We start from the raw sequence: 22,971 nt of genomic DNA, 5'->3' as shown, positions 1-22,971 counted from the left end.
CAGATGGAGAAGAGTGAATCTTGACTCCAACTCATATCATATAAAAAATTGACAGGGACCACTAGCTAAATGTAAAATGTAAACCAATAAATCTTTTTTTTTTAAAGATTTTACTTTTTTTCTTTTTCTCCCCAAAGCCCCCCGGTACATAGTTGTATATTCTTCGTTGTGGGTCCTTCTAGTTGTGGCATGTGGGACGCTGCCTCAGCGTGGTTTGATGAGCAGTGCCATGTCCGCGCCCAGGATTCGAACCAACGAAACACTGGGCCGCCTACAGCGGAGCGCACGAACTTAACCACTCGGCCACAGGGCAAGCCCCTAAACCAATAAATCTTTTTTAAAAAAATAAGAGAGTGATCTTGGTTAGGCAAAGCTTTCCTAAGCAGGACAATGAAAGCACTAACCACAAAAGAAAAAGAAAAGGAATTGGCTTTCCCTGAAGTCGAGAACTTCGTTTCACCAAAAGCAAATGTTAAGAGTGAAAAGGCCGTTTACAAGGAGGGAAGAGATTTGCCATCACACTTCCACCCGCCAGAGGACTGACTCACGCCCAGAAGATACAAGAGACTCCTACAAATCGTGAAGACCATGACAAGGTAATTCTTAAAATTGAGAAAGACGCTTGAACAGAATGACCAATGAGCATATGAAAACGCGCTCAACATCATGAGTCATCCGGAAAATGCAAATGAAAACCACAGCTGCTGGGCCTCCCCCAGAATGGAGAAGAACAGGCTGGAGGCCCGCTTGTGGGTGAGAATCTGGAGCAGCAGGAATGTCCTCACGTTGCGATGGGGGTGCAAATTGGTACAAGCCCTTGGGGAAGGTGTTTGGCTGCATCTCCTAGAGCCAAGCATTGGTAATCCTCGGAGCTAGCACCCATACTCGTGGTTGCTTCCCAGGGATGAAACGCTTATGCTCGTCAAAAGACACGCCCAAGAGCGTTCCCAGCGGCATCATTCCTGAATAGCGAAAAGAAAATGGGAAACAACCCAAGTGTCCGTCAAGAGTAGAATGGATAAATGATGGTACAGCCACACAGTGGAACACAGCACAGCAATGGAGAGAAACAAACAAACCTTCAAGGGCTACACACAGCATGTGATGGCTCACATGCATGACATTGAGTGAAGGAAGCCAGACCCCAGTGCGTACACCGTATGACTCCATTGATATGGTTCCCAAGGACAGCCAACACTCATGGTAGCACTGAAGACAGGGAGTGGGTACCTCCAGGGGCCAGGCAGCTGGGTAAACGATGTGGAAGGGGAGAGCGTACCTTCTGGGGACTAGAAACACTCGGTGTCTTGATCTGGTTACACGGGATCAGGCAAATGTCAAGAATCATCCTGTTGTACGCTTACAATGTATACCCTTTATTCTATGTACATTGTGTCTTTCAGGAAGAGAGGAAACAAGCCAGGCAGCTCATTCAAAAGAACCCACGGAGGAAGACGCTGGGCGGAGCGTCACCAGCAGGCACAGAAAATAAAGCCATGCAGCGGGTTTTGGGGAGAAAAGTGCCAGGCAGGGGCAGCTGGAGCCGCAGCTTTTTGTAGAGACCCTCTGGGAACAGAGGAAGCCGGCAGTGGGCCTAGAGTTCCTGAGCAGACAGACAAAAGGGGAAACACAAACCCCCTCCTCTAAAAGGTGACCCATATTCATCTCACACAGACCGCAGGACAGGCACTCCTCCAGGCCTCTCCGGGCGGGGACTCACTCGCTCCTCACCCCGACCCTAGGAAATGGGTATGATGCGGGCCATTCCTCCCACTCACACGGGAGGACACAGGAGCTCCAAGTCCGGGTGTTTTCTCTCGATCAGGCAGCTGTGACTTCTCTCTCCTCCTAGGCTCTTGGTCGTAGCCTCCTATCTCTTTTTATACATAGAATTCTGTTTTCAAGCCCTCCGCACTTACAGCAGCAAATGTGGAGGGAAAAGAGGATTTCTCCTGTTGGGTCCCGGTCCCCAGTGATGAGAGTCAGCATCCACGGGGCCATTCCGGGGTGTCCGTGGAGATGGCATGAGGAACTGGGTCCCTGACATATGGAAGCAAGGCTGTTAGGGTTAACTACCCCACGGTGGCCTCCATGTCCTCGTCCCAATGCCACTGTGCCTCTAAGTAAGCCCAGGGTCCAGAAGTCCAGTCGCCTTGTGTAAGGGCAAGCCTGCCGTCCCGGATGGGATGGGTGAGGCATCCTCACTGAGCCGCCCTCCTCCCTTCCACATGGGATGTGCGCTGTCCTTCCAGTCCACGTGCTGGGATGTCCTGCCCACAGAGGAGAACTGTAGCCTCTTCCGTCCTTGCCTGGTCCAGGCTGGGACACCAGGGCCCTCGTCCAGTGTACCACCCTCCCCTGCCCAGCGCTGAGGGCAGCTCCACCCAGCAGTCAAGTCTCTCTCCAGAGCCCAGGCTTCTCCATCCAGGCAAAGGCCACAGAGGGGTCGAACTGGGGCTGGGGTCCCCGTTGTCTTGCTTGCGGCAGAACAGATCCCTGGAGGGCCCCAAACAACTGTAAGGGGGACACAGAAAAAGTAGAAAGGCAAACATACAAACTAAAGATGACACATCAGGGCCATTTCAGGCCGGCACTGGTGCCCCAGTGCAAGGCCCCTGAGGTCACCATATTACAGCACAGTGCAATTGTTGTGCATAATGGTGGCCCCAAGCCACCAGGGAAAGGTGACCTTGCACCCAGCAGCCTTGGTTAAGAAGGCAGAGAGGTCTGTAATTTCCTGTAGAGATGCTTGCGTGTTTAAAAGTGTTGTGTTCTGTGAAGTTTCAGTTGGCCGGATCGCTCAGTCGTTCGGAGGGTGGTCTCCCTGGCGGAGACGGGTGGAGAGGCGGCCAGCGGGTCACCCTGGGGACGGTTTTCACGCAGTTCTTTTCAGTAGCTCTGTTTTGGCCCAGGTGCTTTCACTGTCTAATTAAAGTCTTTGGGAAACGTCTTCTTTTTTTTAAACAGGAAGAGGAAATGCCACTGAGCAACACCAACAATTGCTGAAAACCGCAACCCCCCCGGAGAACCAGGCCCTCAGACACCACATCTCTTCCAGGGACGCAAAGGTGAGAGGGGGTACGGTTGCACACTCGCGAGCAAGGTGTGCTTTGAGAGTTTTAACTTTATTATGTACGAAAATTATGGTTTCACCCAAAGCTGAGATTCTACTGAAAACTATTCTTTGAAAGCTCTCCCCTGAACAGTGAAACATTCTTATCACGTGCTGCGTTCTCTCTCGATGCTTCTTTTTACTTTCTTCCTCCAGCTATGAAAAAAGACTTCTTTCTATGTGAGGATTGAACCAAATTACTTCTGTGGCCCCGTTCAATTCTAAAAGCGTCTGGACTTCTGGAATTTCTCTGGGTGTGTGCAGGCTCAGGCTCCAAGCCCCCAGAGTCAGGGGCTCCTGGTGGAAGCAGGAATGTGCCCTGGGTTTCTGTTAGCACGTCTAAACACAGACCCCGAAGTCCTCGTCGAAACAAGGGCTCTGAGGAGGAGAAGGCTCCACCTTGTACTGCTCATGGCCGCTTGTAAATGAAAATAAGTTGGAATTTTCTCCCAAATGTGTATTTGAAATTCATAAGCATTTGCATTTCTTGCCAGCGACACAAGCCAGGTGACGCTTCTGCAAATGAGGAGGTCCCTAATGGAGATCTAAGCATCAACACAGCAGAGTCTGGGTTGGACAACAACAGGAATGTAACTGGACCCAGATTTCATCAATATGCTTTTGCCTGCCCCTTCCTACGGGCATCGTCCAGGCTGGAATTGACACCTCATTGTTGACATGCCCTATAGAAGGCGAATTTGGCCTCCGACAGATCAGGAGATATGAGTGAAGGTGGAGACGGGGCCCCCGATAAATTTCAGTCCAGCAGAGAAGGGTGGTCTGTGCCGAAATGGTGAACCTTTGGTCTGGATGGCGGGCTGGGTGGTAGAAGCCAAAGAAAGTGAGTGAAAAGCTGTTTTGGGTGGAAAATGCTAGCAACTGGAATAACATCGTCCAAATTGAATTTACTAGAGCTCTTCAAGTTTGAAAATATCAGGAATGCTTTCTGGCCAGAAACGATATCTGGCGCACACTAGGTCTGCTACAGTTTCTTGAATGAATGAATTGATGGGGAATCAAATCCATCATGGAATTTCCATCATGGAAGCTTCTGTCGGTGTCTCTGTCAATCCACTTAACCAGAGGTGGACTCTCTTTTTCTGAACAGGGCCAGTTAGTAAATACTTCAGCCTTTGTGGGCATAGGGTCTCTGTCGCAGGTGCCCGACTCTGCTGTTGTAAGGAGAAAGCAGCCACAGGCGGTATGTAAACAAATGGGTGCAGCTGTGTTTCAATAAAACTTTATTTACCAAAACAGATGGCGGGCCAGATTCGGCCCCTGGGGCTATAGTTTGTGGACCCCTGCACTCGATGACTCGTTGCTTCTACAGGGCACAGACTGCATTTTCGTGTCCTCTCAGGACCCAGAAGTGGATGTTTTAGTTAAGTACAAATGTTTTGAAACTGCCTTTCCCTTTTGCCGTAGTACTTTAGAAACTTTTTTTTAAATGTTGTTACATTACTATGTATCGTGTTAGGAGTAAGTTTGCTGCAGAAGGAAGAGTAAGGGAAATGAGTCCTTCCCAGAACCTGGAGTGGGAGCCAGAGCCATGAGAGCTGCGGTCTAGTGAATGGCCACCAGGGGACACCCAGGGCACACGGGAAACCAAGCTGCTGTGCAAAAAGAAATGAAGAGTAACATCTCCCAGGGCCCACAGTCTGGTGGGAACCCCACGAAAGACTCCCGACCCTGGGTGGTAACTGCCCTCGTACTCATCTGACCACTAACCTCGGCCCCGCCTTTCTGCTCCCCGACCCCAGCGCCCGTAATTCATCAGGAAACGCTCATTGACGAGCCTGGCCGCTGGATCACCCGCACGGCCGGCCGGGCTTGCCTCAGGGAAGCCTGGCCATTTAAACCCGACACAGAGGGACCAACTGTCCCAGTGAGCCCAGGACTGACAGGTTTCCAGGGACGCGGTTCTTTCCACGTTAAAACCAGGAAGATCGAGACAAATCCAGACGAGGTGGTTCCTTCACTCAGACTTTGTTACTTAAATATAAGGGCGTGGTGTTGCTCTGACACTCTGTACCGGCTCCGAACATCTTGTACGCCTTTGGGAACATTTAATTTATTTCGGAGGGGCGCGAGGAAGGTTGGACTTCATGCTCCACAGCCGCCCAGCTCACCCACGGGTCTCGTGGGGCTGCAGGTGTGCTGCTGGGTGACTCTGAGCCGGTCTCGAATCTTGCTGAAGGCAGATTAAATTAGTAAAATAAGGCTTCGAAGCAGCTGTTGGTCCCCAAAAGGCTGGGAGTGAGGATAAAAGAAAATGCTTTTTAAACGTGAGGATCAACAGTCACCTGTAATCAAAGATTCCTGCAGTCAAAGTGTTTGTGTTTTCTTGTCTTATCTTACCACCTGCAGGGCTTTCTTAAAACAAGGTTGCTGGACCCCACCCCCAGCACTTCTGACCCCCTAGATCTGGGGTGAGGACCGAGGACGGCATTTCTAACAAGCGGAGTTAATCCTGCCGGTCCGGGGGCCGCACTTTGAGAACTACGGTCATGGTGTTGAGGGTGTGAAGTCTAGACGAGGGGTTGTAAACTTTTCTATGAGGGGGTCACGCAGTAAATATTTTAGGCTCTGTGACCTCAGCTACTCAGCTCTGCCACGGTAGCCCCAAAAGCAGCCATCGATAATATGGAAACAAATGGGCGTGGCAGCATGCCAATAAAACTTTACTTACAAAAACAGTTAGTGGCCAGATTTAGCCCACAGGCAGTAGTTTGCCAAACCCTGGTTTAGGACTATTTCTGTGTGACTTTCAACAATATCCTTAGCTTCTCTGTGTCTCCATGCCCTGCGTACTGGGGAGCCGATGAATGTGAGCCAGTTGACAGCAGGTCATGGAGGTCATGGGCCATTTATCTGGAATACAGAGGCCGTGGAGCAGATGTGTCAGTCAGCTTTTGCTGCATAACAACCACGCCAGACTTAGTGGCTTTACAACAACAACCATCTTATTATTACTCACCAGTCTACAGGTTAGCTGGGTATTTATTCCAGTCTGAGCCAGTTTGGTCTCTGCTGGGCTCTCTCGTGCATCTGGGCTCACCTAACAGATCGCCTAGTGCCGGACTATTGAAGGTGGTCTCCAACACCTGTCTAGTGGGTGGGTGGTTGGTCGCTGGGTGCCTCAGTTCTCTTCCACATGGCCTCTCCTTCTCCAAGAGGCCAGCTCAGGGTCTTAGCACAGCAAGAGAGGGGGTCGTAGTTCCTCTTGATGCCTGCATGTGTAGCTTACACAATGCCACCTCCATTGCAAGTTTTTGGTCACAGAAGTCACCAGTCCAGCCAGATTGAAGAATGGGAAAAGAGGCTCCCCACTGTAGTAGGAGAAGCTGCAAAGAATTTCTGGCTGTTGGCAAGTTAGAGCTCAGCCTGAGAGGCGGGATACAGGGTCAGGCTGCCCAGGACTGAGTTTTCCCTCCAGCTCTCAGCAGCTGGAGGTCTTCCTTCAGCCCCCTCTGCCCGTCTCCTCATCAGAAAATTGAGACGGATGGTGCCCTGCCCCACAGGGCTGCTGGGAAGCCTCAATGAGTAAACCTAGAACGGCGTCTGGTCTGAGAAAGTCCTCTCCGCGTGGGGGCTGTTACTAATGTCTCGGGGAACCCCCACAGACATAACAGCAGTGGGGGGATAAAGAACTGAAGACATTCAAGACCATTTGGAAGACACCTTCCACGTACTTCTCCTGGACTCTGAGCTCCAGCTTGTCTGCGTCCCTGTCTGGAATCTGTCCGACTCTTCCGAAGCCAATTCCCGATGCCGCCTCCTTTGTATGGCCCCTATCACACCGGATTAAAGTGACTTTTCTTTTATCACAAACGTCTTTCTCCTATGAGCCGGGAACTCCCTGAGGGCAGGGCCAGCGTCTGGAGCAGAGCCTGGGGTCACGTCTGTGGGAACATCCACCCACAGCCCCATTAAGTCCTTTAGGGCCTCTTTCTCCCCATTTCCTATCAGAAGCATTGAAAACCAGCCAGTGTCATTTTCCACGAAAGAAAGGACTTTTAACAGGAAGCATGGAAACGCGGCCTGTTCTGTCCCCTTACAGCTGCGTGTGGTCTTTCTTCTGGGACATTGCCACACGGAGCTTGGTACATAATTTTCTTAAGAAAAACAAACAGGAGCCACCTTCTGTCAATCCTATTTCTCATGAGAAGGAATCCCCTTCTGAGGGCATCAGGGGTGAGCCAGCTCGATGTGGGGGTGAGAGGGGCTCCCCAGGAGTTCGTCCCTGCACTTAGAGAGACCCAGGAGTGGCCAAAGCTATATAATGAGTCAGTGTTCCACACACGTTTGCGGGATTGAATTATGCTTTATCATCAGAAGGGGCCAAGATCGCAGAAATTCTGCAGAGTCAGCAGACAGATACATCATCTCTCTTTCTGCGAGGATCATTTTGAGATGGACTCCTTCCTAACAAATGGACTAGGTGAAGAAATGGCTGTCTGAACTTTGAGAGGATGCAAGAATAGAAATGATTACCTGTGTGTCTGTCTGTCTATCTATCTATCTATCTATTGATCCATTCATCCTAGGAATCACACAACTCTTTAAAAAGACTTCAGCCTACTGACTTATCTTCCAATTCTATGTTCTTCCAACATCCCCTTCATACACACGCACACTCGTGCATGGGTGGGTGCGTGCACACTCACCCATTTCAACCTCTCCCATTTGGGAAATTCAAATTACTCAAAACATCATAAGGATAAATCTTTGATGATATCATCATGATCACTCCTTAGGTATGCATGGCACTTACAAAACACAAGCCTTTACATTAATGCTCTTCTCTGCGGCCACACCACTCAAGCAGACACAGGACCCACCAGGCACACCAAGGTCACAGGTGGGAAGAACCTCCCCTCTTCCAGCCATGGGGATGGGGGTGCCCAGGCAGGATGTGCCCGACGGTGCAATGGAATAGATGATGTCCAGGGAGGACCCGCACACGTGAGCCATTCAGATTTTTGCCTTCCTCCTTGGGGTGGAGTTGGTTTGGAAGAAATCACTTTGCATGAAAAGAGAGTGAAACAATCATGGTGTCAGATCTGTTGTGATGGCTTCCCTGGTGAGGCAATTATTCCAGGACCTGTGAATTCTGGTTCTAACTGCTTCAGTCCCTGGAGTCATCTTCCCAGCAGGTTTGACAGCTCCGGGTCATCAAGGCCCTTCCCTCCACACCGGTGGTTCTCAGCTGGAACTGTTCTGTGCACGTCCCTCCCCTCGGGACCATCTGGCATCACCCAGAGACATTTTGGGTTGTCACAACTGGAAGGATGCTAACGGGGCTCTAGAAGCTAGAAGCCAGGATGCCGCTAAGCGTCCTGTAGTGCACAGAACAGCCCTCCACAGCAAAGAATCATCCAGACCAAACGTCAGCCACGCCAAGGTTGAGAAACCCCCTTCTACATGTTCACCCAAACAGAGCTGACGGGCCCACCTGACTCACTTTGGCCAAAAAGAGCTTCTGGCACATTCCCTCTGTCTGCATGAAAATGTTGTTCTGCGATGTGTTCACACTACAGTCATAGCTCAATGCCCCACGCAAGGCAAATGACTGTCCCAAGATGGCCACAGGGAGCCTAGTTCAGTACTGCTGCAGACCTACTATGTGAGAGGTGCCCAAGGAGAAGGCATGTTGATTCCAACAAGGGCCCTGGCGACGAGGAACCCAGGCTCGGCAGCAGGTGAGGTAGAGGATTTCAAGGGAGAGGATGTAAGGACCAAAGATAGGGCTGAAGGACGATGGGTGGCCTCGAGGAGGAGGGACCACAGTGATGTAGCTACTTGGTTCTCATTCTGGGCAGACTCCACAGCCAAGCTGCAGGCTGGGCTTAGGCTCGGACGGCTAGGCATGCGGTACCTGACTTTTCCTTGTTATTATCAGGCTCCGGGTGGGAAACTCCCCAGAGTTATTTCCGAATTGCTGCCATTATTTGATCTGCCAGCCGGCGCTGCGGGCAGAGGATGTTCACAGCTGGGCATTGTACTTGGAAATGCAGGCGACTGAAGCAACGCTCTTTTTGTAAGAGAAAACACAGCTTAAAACGAATGACGCAGGGGGGGCCTCGTCAACCAGCCTTGCACATTTTTATGTACAGTGTTTTCATTCCGTGTGGGACGGCAAAGAAACAACTTTCCATCGGGTGGAGAGGTCGGGGGTAGAAGGTGTGTATGGATACCACCTACCCAGAGTCAACAACTCCACTCTTGACTCAAATAATCCGGTTGGAGCCACCCAGCAAAGATCTCTGTACACTCCTATACGCTCCCACCAGGGGCGTGGAGAGAACTGTTCAACTCAGCGTGTTAGAAGGAGGATAGACGAATGAGTGAGGTGATGACTCAGGGCTATATTTCGTTTACTCTCCAGCCTTATATCCAGCAAACTGTAGGATTGCCCATCCTTCCCCATTTCCTCGTTATTGAATAACTGGTGATGGTTCCTAAGATGGGAGAATCTCAAAGCCCTTCAGGGGCCATGCAGGCAACAGAAATGAACAGCATGGCGGGCAGCCGACTGGAGAACTCGGGCCGTGGAGTGGGGGCCGCCTCTACGCAGCTCCAGCCAACGGCTGCCCTGGGACAATGAAGTCCTTTGATACCACTCCTAAATTAACCCAGAGATCTGTTTCTTTCCTTTTAAAAAAATGACAAATCTTCTGATATTTGAATGTTGAACAACCAAGTCATATTTGTTCAAGCCAAACAAAACAAATCTAACAGGCAAGATTCCACCCAAAGGCAACCACATTTTCACCTCTGTTCTTGAGGAATAATTCGGGTCCCGTGATATTCTTCTGTAAGTCTTGGGGACATTTAATTTTGCCCCACATCATCATATTCCATGTTGATCTAATCTGATCCAGGAAGTTCATTGCTTGATTCAGAAGCCATGTTACCAATCGCAGAGAGTGGGAGGTTATCAGCAATGTAACCGTTCAAAGAATTGCCTTCAAGGATCACACCCAAACTAATGGAGCTCCCTGCCCCTGGCCCCTGCAGTTTGACCACTTTCTCTGTCAGCTCAATCCTGCATGAGTGGGAACTCTGTCTCTCCGGCGTCGGAGCTCGTTTACTTGGGCAGGCCCCAAGTCAGGGTAATTTAAATCTCCTTTGGCAGCAAGAGTCCCTTCCTCCCCGTAGCCTGAGCTCAGAGTGAATCCGACTTGAACAACGCGAGATGCTTCCTGCGGAAAGGCATTAAGCATCCCTTTGGGAAACTACTTAGTGGGGATTACTGTTCAGAAACTTAATGTGCGACAGCTTGTAGGTGACCTTTTATTTGATTTCCAAACCACCAATCACTAGATAATAATAACAACTGTTACTGTTGATTGAACAAGTACCGTGTTGCTGTTTGCTTAATCCAACACGCATTTCGACATCTGTGCTGTTGTTACACGAGAGAAAACCGAGGCTTACCCACATTGTATAACCTGCCTGGGGATTTAACCCAAATCTGCCTGACCGGGCGCGGACATGGCACCGCTCATCCGGCCACGCTGAGGCAGTGCCCCACATAGCACAACCAGAAGGACTCACGCATACCACGTACTGGGGGGGCTTTGGAGAGAAGAAGAAGGAAAAAAAAAAAAAAAGATTGGCAATTGTTAGCTCAGGTGCCAATCTTTAAAAGAAGAAAAAGAACTCTTACAACTCAAAAAGAAAAAGACAAGCAACCCAGTTAAAAATGGGCAAAGTACTTGCAGAGACATTTCTCCAAAGAAGATATACAAATGGAAGATTTACAAATCGGCTCACGAAAAGAAGCTCGCCAGATTTAGCCATCAGGGAAAGACAAATTAAAACCACAGGAAGATGCCGGCTCATACTCACCAGGGTGGCCACAATAAAAGAGACAGACAGTAACAGGTGTTGGCAAGGATGTGGAGAAACTGGAGCCCTCGTGTGATGCTGGTGGGAATGAAAATGGCGCAGCTGCTGTGGAAGGCGATCTGGCTGGCAGTGCCTCCAAAATCATCAACATGGAGCTGTCATGTGACTCAGGCATTCTCCCCCTAGGTACGGACCCAAGAGAAATGAAAACATATGTCCACACAAAAACTTCCTCATGGATGCTCATAGCAGTACTATTCACAATAGCCAAAAAGTGGAAACAGCTTAAATGTCCATCCGCTGATTCGCGGATAAACAAATTGTGGTCCATCCATGCCTGGAATATTATTCGTCTGTAAAAAGGAATGGACCACTGACGGGAGCTACAACGCGGATGAACTTCGAAAAGATGATGCTAAATAAAAGAGGCCAGACACAAAAGACCACACATTCTAGGATTCCATGTATCTGAAATAATCAGAAAAGGGAAATCCATAGAGACAGAAAGCAGATTACAGATTGTCTGGGGCTGGTGAGGGGACCCGGGGAGCGGCTGCGGATGTGTATGGAATTCCTTTGGGATGATGAATGTCCTGTAGCTGGGTAGCAGGTGGTGGTCATGACTTTGTGAATGCACTGAAAACCCTAGAATCGTATAGTTTTAAAGGTTGAATTTTATGCCATGTGAATTAAATCTCCGTTTTTTAAATGGTGGATGAATCTTGCCAGGCAGGAAGCATAGAGACCCTGAAAGGGGGGTCAGGTTGGTGGGGTCAAGGAGGGCAGTGTGCCTGGAAAGCAGTGGGGGTGGGGGGGTGGCAGCAAATGAGGGACTTCAAAGGGACCGGTGATGTTGTGTTTCCGGGGCTGGGAGCGGTTCACGAGTGCTCGTTTCATCATTATTCTGTAGACTGGAAGGATGCATCGGTCATGGAGAAGCAGAGCGGTGGACGTATGTGTTTGCTCAGTGTCCCTCCATTTGGAGAACTGTCCTGCTCCACCCCGTGTAACACCAGCCTCTAACAACAGGCACGAACATAGGACCCAAACTAGAACGATCAGAATCTCCAAAACGTGAAGGCTGACGGGAGGCACAGAGAGAGAGGAAGAGATCGGAATGGCGCTGTTTCATTGCAAAGCCCAGAGAGATGATCCCTGAAATCCTCAGAAGAACCCTGGTTCCTGTCATCGCCGGTGTCTGCTGTTTGCTTCTTGCTTCAATTCTGCGGGTTCCTTTGCATCCCTCCTTTGTGTACGTTAGCTACAAGTGGTTCCCAAACACGGAACACCAAATGGTACCCTACTGGTATCAGAAGCAGTGCTCACAATGGATCCTCACGGGGTTCTGAATTTATTTTCAGGCTGCGATGGGCTAACAGGAAGAGAGACTTTCGTTCACGCTCAGGAAGGTTACACGCTGGCCAACAGCTAACGGTGTGCTCACCTGTGATCCCCTAAGGTTGTGAAGTCACTGAAGGATTCTGGGGGTGCTGCTGGCGGCTGCCATAGATGGAGGGGACAAGGAATGCCCATGTAATGGGCAGGATGGCTGCTTCGGAGAGCTTTGAACAGCTTAGAAGGAGGGAATATTAAGCTTAAATTTTAAAATGTTGACTCAATACATGGAACGAAACTGACGTGGGCAATTTCAGGTGGCGGCAGTTAGCCACCAGACGCAAAATGCAGACACGGCTATCGTGACAGGCAAGAGGGCAGATGTGATGAGAACAGCTTTGCGGTTGGTCTGACCCACTGAGATCTCTGGCTGTTGTTATCAAGGGTCCCAGGGATCATGTCAAGAGTTGCTCCTCTTACCTTCTTTACACAGCAAAGAATATTTCACATCTGGTGAAGACAGGCTAGCTCACGCAATTTTGAGACCAGAGTCCTTGAATGGATGGAAGCCAGGTCTACGTGAGAAAAGACCCTGGGGTGACAAGATGCATGTGTCCTGTGTGTCTTCCTCTAGCTTTCTCTAGACGGACTGATGGCCGTTCATCTGGGTACCTGTTTCTGGGGAAAGAGAAATTCTCACACCGTTTTAGGAAATGCTTATTGGACTATTAATTATTTGGGACCCAGCAAATCCCCAGAGTCCATTTGTGAGACAGGGGGCTAATGACAGAAAAGTGACAGTGAAATTTTGACCTGAATCATAATGTTGAATGTGCTGTATTTCCCCAGTTCCTACGTGCATTCCGTGAGGCTCAGGTCTTCCAGGACACGATGTAGACACTTCCCTCACCGCCTGGACGGGGTGAGGCCCCTCCGATTACCATCCATAGCAGACACTTCCAGGATAGCACTTATCACAATCGAAAAGCCATTAACTACTTTTAATTTTTAAAAAATCTGTTATCATAGCTGTCTCCCCAGGTAGACCAGAAGGCCCAGGAGGGAGAAACTTGTCTGACGGTGTCTCCAGATTTAGAGCAGTGCCCAAGCCCTAGCAGGCTCTTGATCAATATTTGCGGAATGAATACCAATTGTCCCCAATTCGTCATTAAATGTCCCCAATCTAGTCCACCATAAACTGACTCTATGAGAGCATCTTCAGAGGATAATCATATTTCTTTGATTTTCAACGATTGCCTCGGCCCTGGAGCCAACCAAATTCTAATGGCCAAGGACAAGAGGGCCAAGCTGCTATGCATCTCTTGGCTGCAAGTGACAGAAACCCATTCAGACCCCTTCAGTGGACTGAATAGTGGGGGGTGGGCTCACATATGCGCTCAGTGATACTGTGAAGCTTCCATTCTCCGTGCCTCATCCCTGCTTTCCTCTGGGCTGCCTTCCTCCTTGGGTACGCCCTGGCCCTAGGGAGACTCCAGCCTCACAGACTTCTCCCAGCTCATGACTCGAGGGAATAGAGTATCTTTCCTGAGCGCCCCGGCACCAACGTCCCAAGAAGGGACATTGGCTTGCGTCACATGCCCACTTCTTGACCAAGGGTCAAGGGGAGATGTAACAAATTTCCACAAACTTAGTGACTTCAAACAATGCAATTTTATGATCTTTCAGTTCTGGTGGTCAAAAAGTCTGAAGAGGATTTCACAGGGCCAAAATCAAAGTGTTGGCCGGGCCACGCTCCCTCCACAAGCTCCAGGAGAGAATCCATTTCCTTTCCTTTTCCAGCTTCTAGAGGCTGCCCACATTCCTTCCTCCATCCCATGTGGCCCCTCCCTCCATCGTCAAAGCCAGCAGGGTAGCACCTTCAAGTCTCTCTCTGACGCCGACCCTCTGCTTCCATCGTCACCTCTCCTTTCTCTGACTCTCTCCCTCCCTCATAAGGACCCTTGTGATTCATTGTGCCCACCGGATAATCCAGGCTGAGCTCCCATCTCATGATTCTTAAGTTAATCACACCTGCAAAGTCCTTTTTGCCACGTAAGGCCACATGTTCACGGGGGCTGGGCATGAGGACATGGTGTTACGATGGGGCCATTATTCCGGTCAGGCCATACCTGACCACAGTAGCCGGGTGTGGAATAGTCTCGTTGGCTGGCGAGGCATGTGGCATCTCGGGGGGCCAGAGACGTTAGAGCCCCGCTAGTCTGAATCCCAACAACAGAGGATGATGATGGGAAGACGGAAGCAAAGGCTCTGGGAGGCTGCTGGACTAGCCTGGGGAAGCCTCAGCTGGGACGAGAAGACGCCGCCTCTGCTAACCACATCAGAGTGGCTCCGTGCAGAAGCAATGACACGGAGGGACAGCACCTGGGTTACGGGTAGCTCCATGTTTCACCTCTCTGGACCTTTCGTCACCTGTCCTCACCGGCACTGGTTTTGTGCTCAGCACACTTCCTGAGATTTGGGGGGAATTCCATCTCTCCCTTCCTTTTGCACGTCAGTCACGTGGGTAAACACCTTCTCCTCTTCACCAGCCTAACACCTCCCTTCCCATTTCCTGCCCACCTGTCCTTGGATTTTTATTTCTGTGTGTTGATGCTAAATATTTAGATTCACAGGCAAATCCCAGATCAATAGGGATTTGGAGGAAAGGTGGAAAGTGGCCCTTCGTCGAGCAGGGCATCCCGGGTCCAGCAGCCCTGCCCTCGTCCCCAGCGCCCAGCAAACCCGTTGGAGGCGAGCGCCCACCCTGCTCTCACCAGTTTTCGTCCCACTCGAGGCATCCCAGACGAACATTTTCTGGCTCAGGAAGAGCAGTGCAATTACCCATGGCCTGATTTTCCTCCTTTTGCAAAAGAAGTGGAAATGGGAACCAGCATCAGATAATTTAAAACAAAACAAAGGAAAAATCATATTTTTGTCACTTTGAGCTCAAATGGCTATTGTGCCAACGGAAGAATGAAGATGCCTTGACCAGCCCCAGAGTTAACTCATCTCTGCTCCAGACGCACTGAGCCATGGTAGACAGAGCACAGCATTCAGACATCCCCTCCCAGGTCTGCTGTCGGCTGGTCGGGAGACTTGGGGCAAATCCCTTGCATGTCAAGAGGATCAATAATAATGATAGTAATAATGATCATTTTTGTCTCAGCTCAGCTAGAAACAGACAAGCAAGTTCTTCCACGTGCTTCCCGCGCTTGAAGCGCCCTGTCGACCTCAGACTGGATTGCTCACCCTTAGCCCAGCCCCGTCAGGCCACGATTCTGCCTTCAAGAAGCTGCACGTAGCTGAAGACAGGCCACTGGCATACAGACGAACAGGACACCCACAGAAATCCCGAAGCGGGAGATTATGAAGCCCCCCCAGAGGACAGACCCGAATTCCAAGCCCATCCAGCCAACGAGAGCTGAGCATCTGACGGTGGCGACAGGGTGCTGGGAGGGAGACAGGATGCCCCGCCTGGAGAAGCCCATGGCCTCCCGGGCTCGTGGAAACTATGGGAGCACAGTGTGCACAGTGTCTTGATGGGGCTGCGGTGAATTGACCGCCATGCCTGGACTGCAATTTGGCAAAATGTTTACGGAGCCTTTAAAAAGTCTCGGTCTTCCAACCAATCATCCCAGGGATACAGGCGATAAAGAGCCGATGCAGAATTCAGGACAAAGAATGGCGAGTAAGGAGGATCATCACAAGGTTATTTACAAAAACCGAAAGATTGGATCTAAGTGTCCCACAACAGGGGGTGACCGAGGGGACCACAGAGGATGGGTGTGGTGAGACATTGCAGTAACAGGAAATGTTCCCACGTGATACTTGATGACGTGATGACGTGTCTATACCGTGCTCAGAGAAACGTCTAATACGAATCTATCTACCTATCTCTCTACCTATATGTATAATGTTTTATACGTGATGTGTGTACACGATAAACAGCCAGACGGCACTCTGCTGCCGCTAGAATTGTACGCACACAGCTGTTCACAGGCGCCAGATAGAAAATGACCCCTGTGTCGTATGTAAGGCCTGGAAGGGTAACCCCCTCACGTGAACAAAAGCCATCCGTGATTAGTAGTGTCTGAGGAGGGTTCTATTTTTCCTCCTAGTTTTCTCTCTTTTCTATAATGAACGTGGAGTCTTTATCTGAAAAAGAATGAAAATCGCTTTTAAGGTGAAGAAACCATTCCTCATGGTAAGGGTTTGGTTAAGATGCAATATTCAAAAGAGAAAATGGATTTATTGCTTTTGAGGGTAGTTTGTAAAAACCATACATGGAAATAGATTTGAAACAAATATTAAAGTATCACAGGGCAACTGTGGGTGGTCGGACGGTGGGTGTTTATGATTTTCTTCTTTATCTTCGCTCATGTTTTTCAAACTTGCAGAAACATGGGAGGAGTGGTATGGAAGCGAAGTCAAGGGAGAGATTGGTTTTGACCCGGGGCCAAGAGGCCAGGGAAGTGGCCCAGGAGAGGCAGTGTCTGAGCTGGGGAGGAGGGGACCTGGCTGTGACCATCAGCATGCGGGCCACCAGGGCCACTGGCTCCTCCTCGTGTCTCCCACAGGCCCCCGCCCAAAGCCCTCCCTCAGTGGATGGGGAAGGGGCTGCTTCAGGGGACCCGCAGTGACGCAAGTCACGGACAAGCCAGAAACCCATGGACGCTGTGTCACAGCAAAGCGTTAGCCCAGGACCTCTCCCCAGGGTCTCCCTTGTCCAGAGCAGCCACGTGTAACTGGCCATCTGAAAGCTCATCCATCCCAGCAAACTGCCCAGCATCCAGACAGTGGCTCGCATCCCGGCAGGGCCCAGCTCTGGGTGCAGCGAGGACACACCGTGAGCTCCATGAGCGTGGAGCCTGAGTCCACGGCTGGCTGGCACAGCGCCGGCCCCGCGGAGAGCGCCTTGCAAATGGCACAAATAATCCTGTGGTCTCCCGTCTGCAGCCCCATCCAGGTCACACGCAGCACGATGAACGTGCCCCTCATCTGCGACTACGGCTCTGGCTTCAGCAAGGTGGGCTTTTCGGGAACCGAAGTACCCCAGGCTGTGTTCCCCACCATCCTCGGGAAACTTCGGCACGATGTAAGTGATGGGGTGTTCCCCCGACCGGGTACTGGTCAGCCCGAAGGCGGCCACCGGCCCCGACAGTCCCCTCCCCACCACGGGGCTGCCCAAGTCAAATGCTCAGAGCGGGGGTTTGGCCAAGAGGAACATGCATAAGAATCACGGGCGCTGTCTTGGTAAAATGCAGTCGGCCAGGCCCACCCCGGAGCGTCCGCTTCTGCGGGGCCAGGAGGGGCCGCGGGTTTGTCTTTTGAATTGTCACCGAACCCAAACACACGTTCATTTATGTGCCACACAGGAGGGCCAATAAAGAGGAAAAACCTGGAGCCAACCTGGTGGCGCAGCAGTTAAGTGCGCACGTTCTGCTTCTCGGCGGCCTGGGGTTCACCGGTTCAGATCCCAGGTGCAGACATGGCACTGCTTGTCACGCCATGCTGTGGTAGGCGTCCCACATATAAAGTAGAGGAAGATGGGCACGGATGTTAGCTCAGGGCCAGTCTTCCTCAGCAGAAAGAGGAGGACTGGCAGTAGTTAGCTCAGGGCTAATCTTCCTCAAGGGAAAAAAAAAAGAGAGAGAGAAAAAACCTGAAACAGCAGACTTGTGGCAAGGAGAGAGATTTACTATCATCACAAGGCAGCCAGATGGGGGGGTGGGCGTTGGAACTCAGATCCACCTCCTGGAAGGGAAAAAGCTAGGGGCTTTTATGTGGGGTTTTAGGTGGGGAGGGGAGCATGTGGCCGTGCTGGTTGGCGCCTTCCCACCAGCCTGAGTTTGGCCTTAAGGACTGAATCTTGATGCCTGGACCTTGAATTTCTGGGAAGGGCAGCTCCCTCGTAATCCTAAGGGGGGACGGAAAGACCCGGTTAATTTTCAACAACAGTGGCTCGTGCTGAATATGCACAGCCACAGTTAGCAAAGCTTCTCTCAAAGTGTTCACTCTGGGGAAGATGTTTTTAACTCCTTAGTTCTCGGTTTCAGAAGGACTTCTCAGAAGATGCCGATGCTGCTTGGCCCGGGGCCGCACTTTGAGGACTACCAACTTAGATGGAGCAGGCCAGCTACCTAAGTTAGAAAGGCAGGCGGTTGTACAAAATACATCAGGCTGCCCGCCTATTGACTTTGTGATTTTCCCGCTGTTGAGAGAGTGGTGTGGATACTTCAAGATAAACAGCAGTCCACTTGTGCTAAGCGGCCACTGCTACTCAGCCTGTGTGACAGGAAGACAGTAGGGAAGGGTGGGGACTGAGGCAAATGCTCTGCCTAAGAGAGCATTCTCTGCTGCCTATTGACGTGCAAGAAAGTGGGCCCAATGTTGCCAGATCTTTCTGCTTTTCAAGACAATTTAGAAATTCTAATATTTTTATTGTGATAAAATATACTTAGCATAAAACTTACCATTTTAACCATTTTTAAGTGCACAGTTCAATGGCATCAAGCACATTCACATTGCTGTGCAACCATCACCATCATCCATTGCCAGAAATTTTTCACCTTCCCAATCTGAAATTCTGTCCCCCCTGATCCCCTCCCTCAGTCCCCTGGCTTCCACCATCCTTCTTTCTGTCTCTATGAATTTGACGACACTAGCGACCTCCTGTAAGGGGAATCACGCAGTATTTGTCCTTCTGTGACTGGCTCATTTCAATCAGTGTAGTGTCCTCAAGGTCCATCTGTGTTGTAGCTTGTGTCGGGATTTCCTTCCTCTTTAAGGCTGAGTAATATTCCATCGTGCGGATGGACCACACATTGTGTATCTGTTCATCCATCTGTGGACACTGGGGTCGCTTCCACCCTTTCACTATTGTGAATAGTGCTGCTACGAGCACGGGTGGACAGATATTTCTGTTGGAGGTTCTGCTTTTAGTTCTTTGGGGTATGTACCCAGAAGTAGGATTACTGGGTCAGAGGGTAATTCTGTGTTTAAGAGGTCCAGATTTTTTGTCAAGTTTTTAAGTATTAACTCACTTTTCCGTGAATGCTGTGCAGATTAAACAAAACACATCTGCACTGGATGTCACCACTCCCCCTCTGGGCCTCACCTAGGGGCGTTGCATGGGGCGGTTTGACCCAGCTCTACCAGTCCAACCCCATGTCCTTTGCAAGATGCTCGGCCACCTCTCCCGGGAGGCCCCCAGGATGTCCAGCCGAAGCAGCCGGGAGGCCCTTAGCTCCGTGTTCCCATCATAACCGTAACTCGCTGGATTGACCCTGCAGCCCAGGCTGTCGGTCTGCACTTCCACGCTCTGAGCTTCGCCAGTGGTCCCGGTTTGCTCTTCCAAACTCCCGACACCGTGGAACCAGTTCCCTGTATTCAATCCCTCTGTGTGAAATCCTTGGTGGGGCATTTGTCCAGCAAGGTCAGAACTTCACGTTGCGCCATGGCAATCGTCCACAATACCTGTTACCTGTACAAAGAGTAGCACAGAAACAGAAGTGTCTATAAAACAGGTTACATACCTGGTGAAGCTGAAGACAGGGAGAAAAGTCAAATTCCTCACCAAGGTAGAAACCAGTGACGGAGATGAATTACCAGGGCAGTGCACCAGCCACCTGTGCCACAGCAGGCCGGCTCTCTGGCTTCACCCTCTGCGAGGCAGCTCGGCCGCCGTCCTCCCAGGCTTTGGGGCCAGCTGCTGGGCAGCAGGAAGTAAGTTTCTGTCTCTAAGTGGGGTTGGCACGTGACAGGAGGCTCTGCGTGGACTCACATTTCGTTCCAGATCCAAGTGCATGAACCCCTCCTGTGCACTTTGGTCTAGCAGCCAAGATGACAGTGAGACCCTCGTGGGAGCACCTGTGGCTTTGCCCAGAGTCACTCAGTCCCTTGTAACTAGCACGGTCACCCCAACCCGAGCACAGTCCATCTCGATATTTCAAACAGTGACTTCAGACCAGACTGCTTCTGCTCCTTCCTCACTCGTGCAGGCACCCCGTCCCCGCCCTCCACACTTAGATGGGGAAAGCTGACAGATGTCGCAGGCTGGTGCAGCATCTACTGTCCCTCGTGTTAATATGCCCTCTCAGTTAATAAAGTGCGTTCCCATCAACAATCTCATTCAACTTGATCCCCCAAAAATGCTGTGCAGGGTATGGGGAGCAGAGGTCATTGTTCCCATCTGACAGAGAAGGAGGTGGGGGCTCAGAGAAGGCAAGCAACTCGCCCGGGGGCTCAAAGCCAGTGGTTCTCGCCCCAGGTCCACACCTCTTCTGCCTAAAAGACAAGTTCCTAAGATATGGGGGCTCTGTGCAGATAAGGTGTGGTGGCCTCAAGAATGGGCCTCTCTCGGAAACCCACTGCACCATCGCGGCATGGCACCACTGCACCATCACACCATCACAGCATGGCACCACTGCACCATCACACCATCACAGCATGGCACCACTGCACCATCACACCATTGCAACATGGCACCACTGCACCATCACACCATCGCAGCATGGCCCCACTGCACCATCACACCATCACAGCATGGCGTCACTGCACCATCACACCATCACAGCATGGCATCACTGCACCATCACACCATTGCAGCATGGTCCCACTGCACCATCACACCATTGCAGCATGGCCCCACTGCACCATCACACCATTGCAGCATGGCCCCACTGCACCATCACACCATTGCAGCATGGTCCCACTGCACCATCACACCATTGCAGCATGGCCCCACTGCACCATCACACCATTGCAGTGTGACAATGCTGCACTATCGCACCATTGCAGCATGGCCCCACTGCACCACCATTGCTTCCCACCAACTGCTCTTAGCCAACAATGGGGCATGGCACGATAACAGGCAGACCCACTTCTGGGAGACACAGGGCTCCTGTGGTAATGACTTTGGCTCACAAACTCCCCAACAGCCTTGCCGAACCTTCCTCCAACCGCACAATGTTCCAGGACACCCACCCAGTCGTCTCTCCTACACCCAGGCTCAGACTTGGACAACAGCCTGATGTCTCTCCTTGCCCTGTCCGGCTGCCTCCCCACTTTCTCCCACATGAGCATGTTCCCCAGCAAAGTCCTCACACCCTTAATCCTGTCTTGGTGTCTGCTTCTTGGTGGACCCGGACTAAAACACGGACCAACGTCAAATAACCTCTGAATGACAGAATGAATGGCTTAATCGGCCGTGAGAGTAGCTGGGTTCATCCTCCGAAAGAATGATGGAAAGTAAACTAAATTTCGCACCCTTTCTCTGCCAACTTTCCAAAGCAGATGGGGAAGCCGGCGCCTCTCCCCACGCTGTTCCTGCCTCCACCGTCTCTCTCCTCCCTCAGACTCGGTCTCCCCATCCGCAAGACGAGGGTCCTGGCGGTGGGTCCTCAGGAGCACTTCACCTTGCAGGTCATTTGCTAAAAACCTCTTGGTGGCATTTGGAACTGCTGTTCCCGTTTGAGGAGGCCCCAGATGCCAGCGCTGTGACCTGGAGCTCTCCCCCGCGGCATGTCACGGCTCACAGTCGTGCGCCAACGTGAAAGCTGCGTGGAGATGAGTCGGTCTGGAGAGCAGATCTGCCCTGGTCTGTGTTTTTCAGAATCTGTTGGTGGGAATGGAAGAGAAAGACTGGTTCATCGGAGACGAGGTTCAGAAAAAATGGGGGCAACTCAACCTGCAGCAGCCTATCTCTCGGGCGACCATCACCAACTGGGACAACATGGAAAAGGTAGGCTGCTGCTTTTTTGGGGGTGGGATCTGTTCACAGGGCCCCCCCTACCCATGCCCAGGGCGGCCCTGCTGCCTGGGCACCGGGGAGGGGTTAGGCACATTCACATTGTTGTGCAACCGTCACCACCGTCCTGCATCTGGTCTCAGTACACACCACATCGTAGTACCAACCACATGGTTCTGCAGTCAGAGCCCTGGGTCTGAATCCCGTCTCCACTACTTATTACCTACGTCATTTTGGACAAGTAACTTGGCCTCTCTTGCCCTCAGTTTCCTTATCTGTAAGAAACGGTATAATTTTTCCTACCACTTAGCACTGTTGTGAGGATTAAAGTGGAGGATGGATAAAAAGCCCTAAGTCCACTTCATATCTATTAGGATGGCTGTTATATATACATTTTTTTAAAAATCCAGAAAACAACAAGTGTTGTTGAAAATATAGAGAAATTGGAACCCTGTGCACTGTTAGTGGGAACATGAAATGGTGCAGCCGCTGTGGAAAAGAGTATGGTGTTTCCTCAAAAAACTAAGCTAGAACCACCACAGGAGCCAGGAATCCCCCTTCTGGGTGTAGATCCGAAGAACGGAAAGCAAGGACAGGAAGAGATATTTCACACGTGTGTTCGTAGCAGCACGATTCGCAACAGGCTTCGCCCAAGGAGCGGGTCCTTCACTCCTGGTTTCACTCCTCCACGGAGCCTCCCTTCCAGAGGCAGGCAGGTGCTGCATCCATAGTGGTTAGCCCATGGAGGACCTACTGTGCGCCAAGCACTCTGCCAGGTGCTGTGACGTGAACTGTGTCCCCCAAATTCATGTGTTGGAGTCCTGACCCCCCGCAACTCAGAGTGTGACCGTATTTGGAGAGACAGCCTTTAAGGAGGGGCTCAAGGTAGGATGACGTCACTAGGGTGGGTCCTGATCCAATG

The 22,971-nt window shown here is 51.0% G+C and overlaps 1 protein-coding gene across 1 annotated transcript in view; it reads left to right on the top strand.

Annotated features, from left to right (window-relative positions):
* Positions 1-2,568: 2,568 nt before the first annotated feature.
* Positions 2,569-22,971, top strand: part of LOC103564419 (actin, alpha skeletal muscle 2-like) — a 38,023-nt gene continuing 17,620 nt past the window's right edge. The window contains exons 1-4 of the mRNA XM_008540164.2: positions 2,569-2,725; positions 2,968-3,068; positions 17,258-17,396; positions 21,915-22,043. Of these exons, the coding sequence (XP_008538386.1) occupies positions 17,283-17,396; positions 21,915-22,043 (243 nt within the window). The 5' untranslated portion in view covers positions 2,569-2,725; positions 2,968-3,068; positions 17,258-17,282. The remainder of the gene's footprint in view (positions 2,726-2,967; positions 3,069-17,257; positions 17,397-21,914; positions 22,044-22,971) is intronic.

The sequence above is a fragment of the Equus przewalskii genome, chromosome 11 (genome assembly GCF_037783145.1).
Source record: "Equus przewalskii isolate Varuska chromosome 11, EquPr2, whole genome shotgun sequence".
Lineage (NCBI taxonomy): Eukaryota > Metazoa > Chordata > Mammalia > Perissodactyla > Equidae > Equus > Equus przewalskii.
The sequence above is the reverse complement of the archived record's forward strand: the minus strand, read 5'-3'. Positions and strand labels throughout refer to the sequence as shown.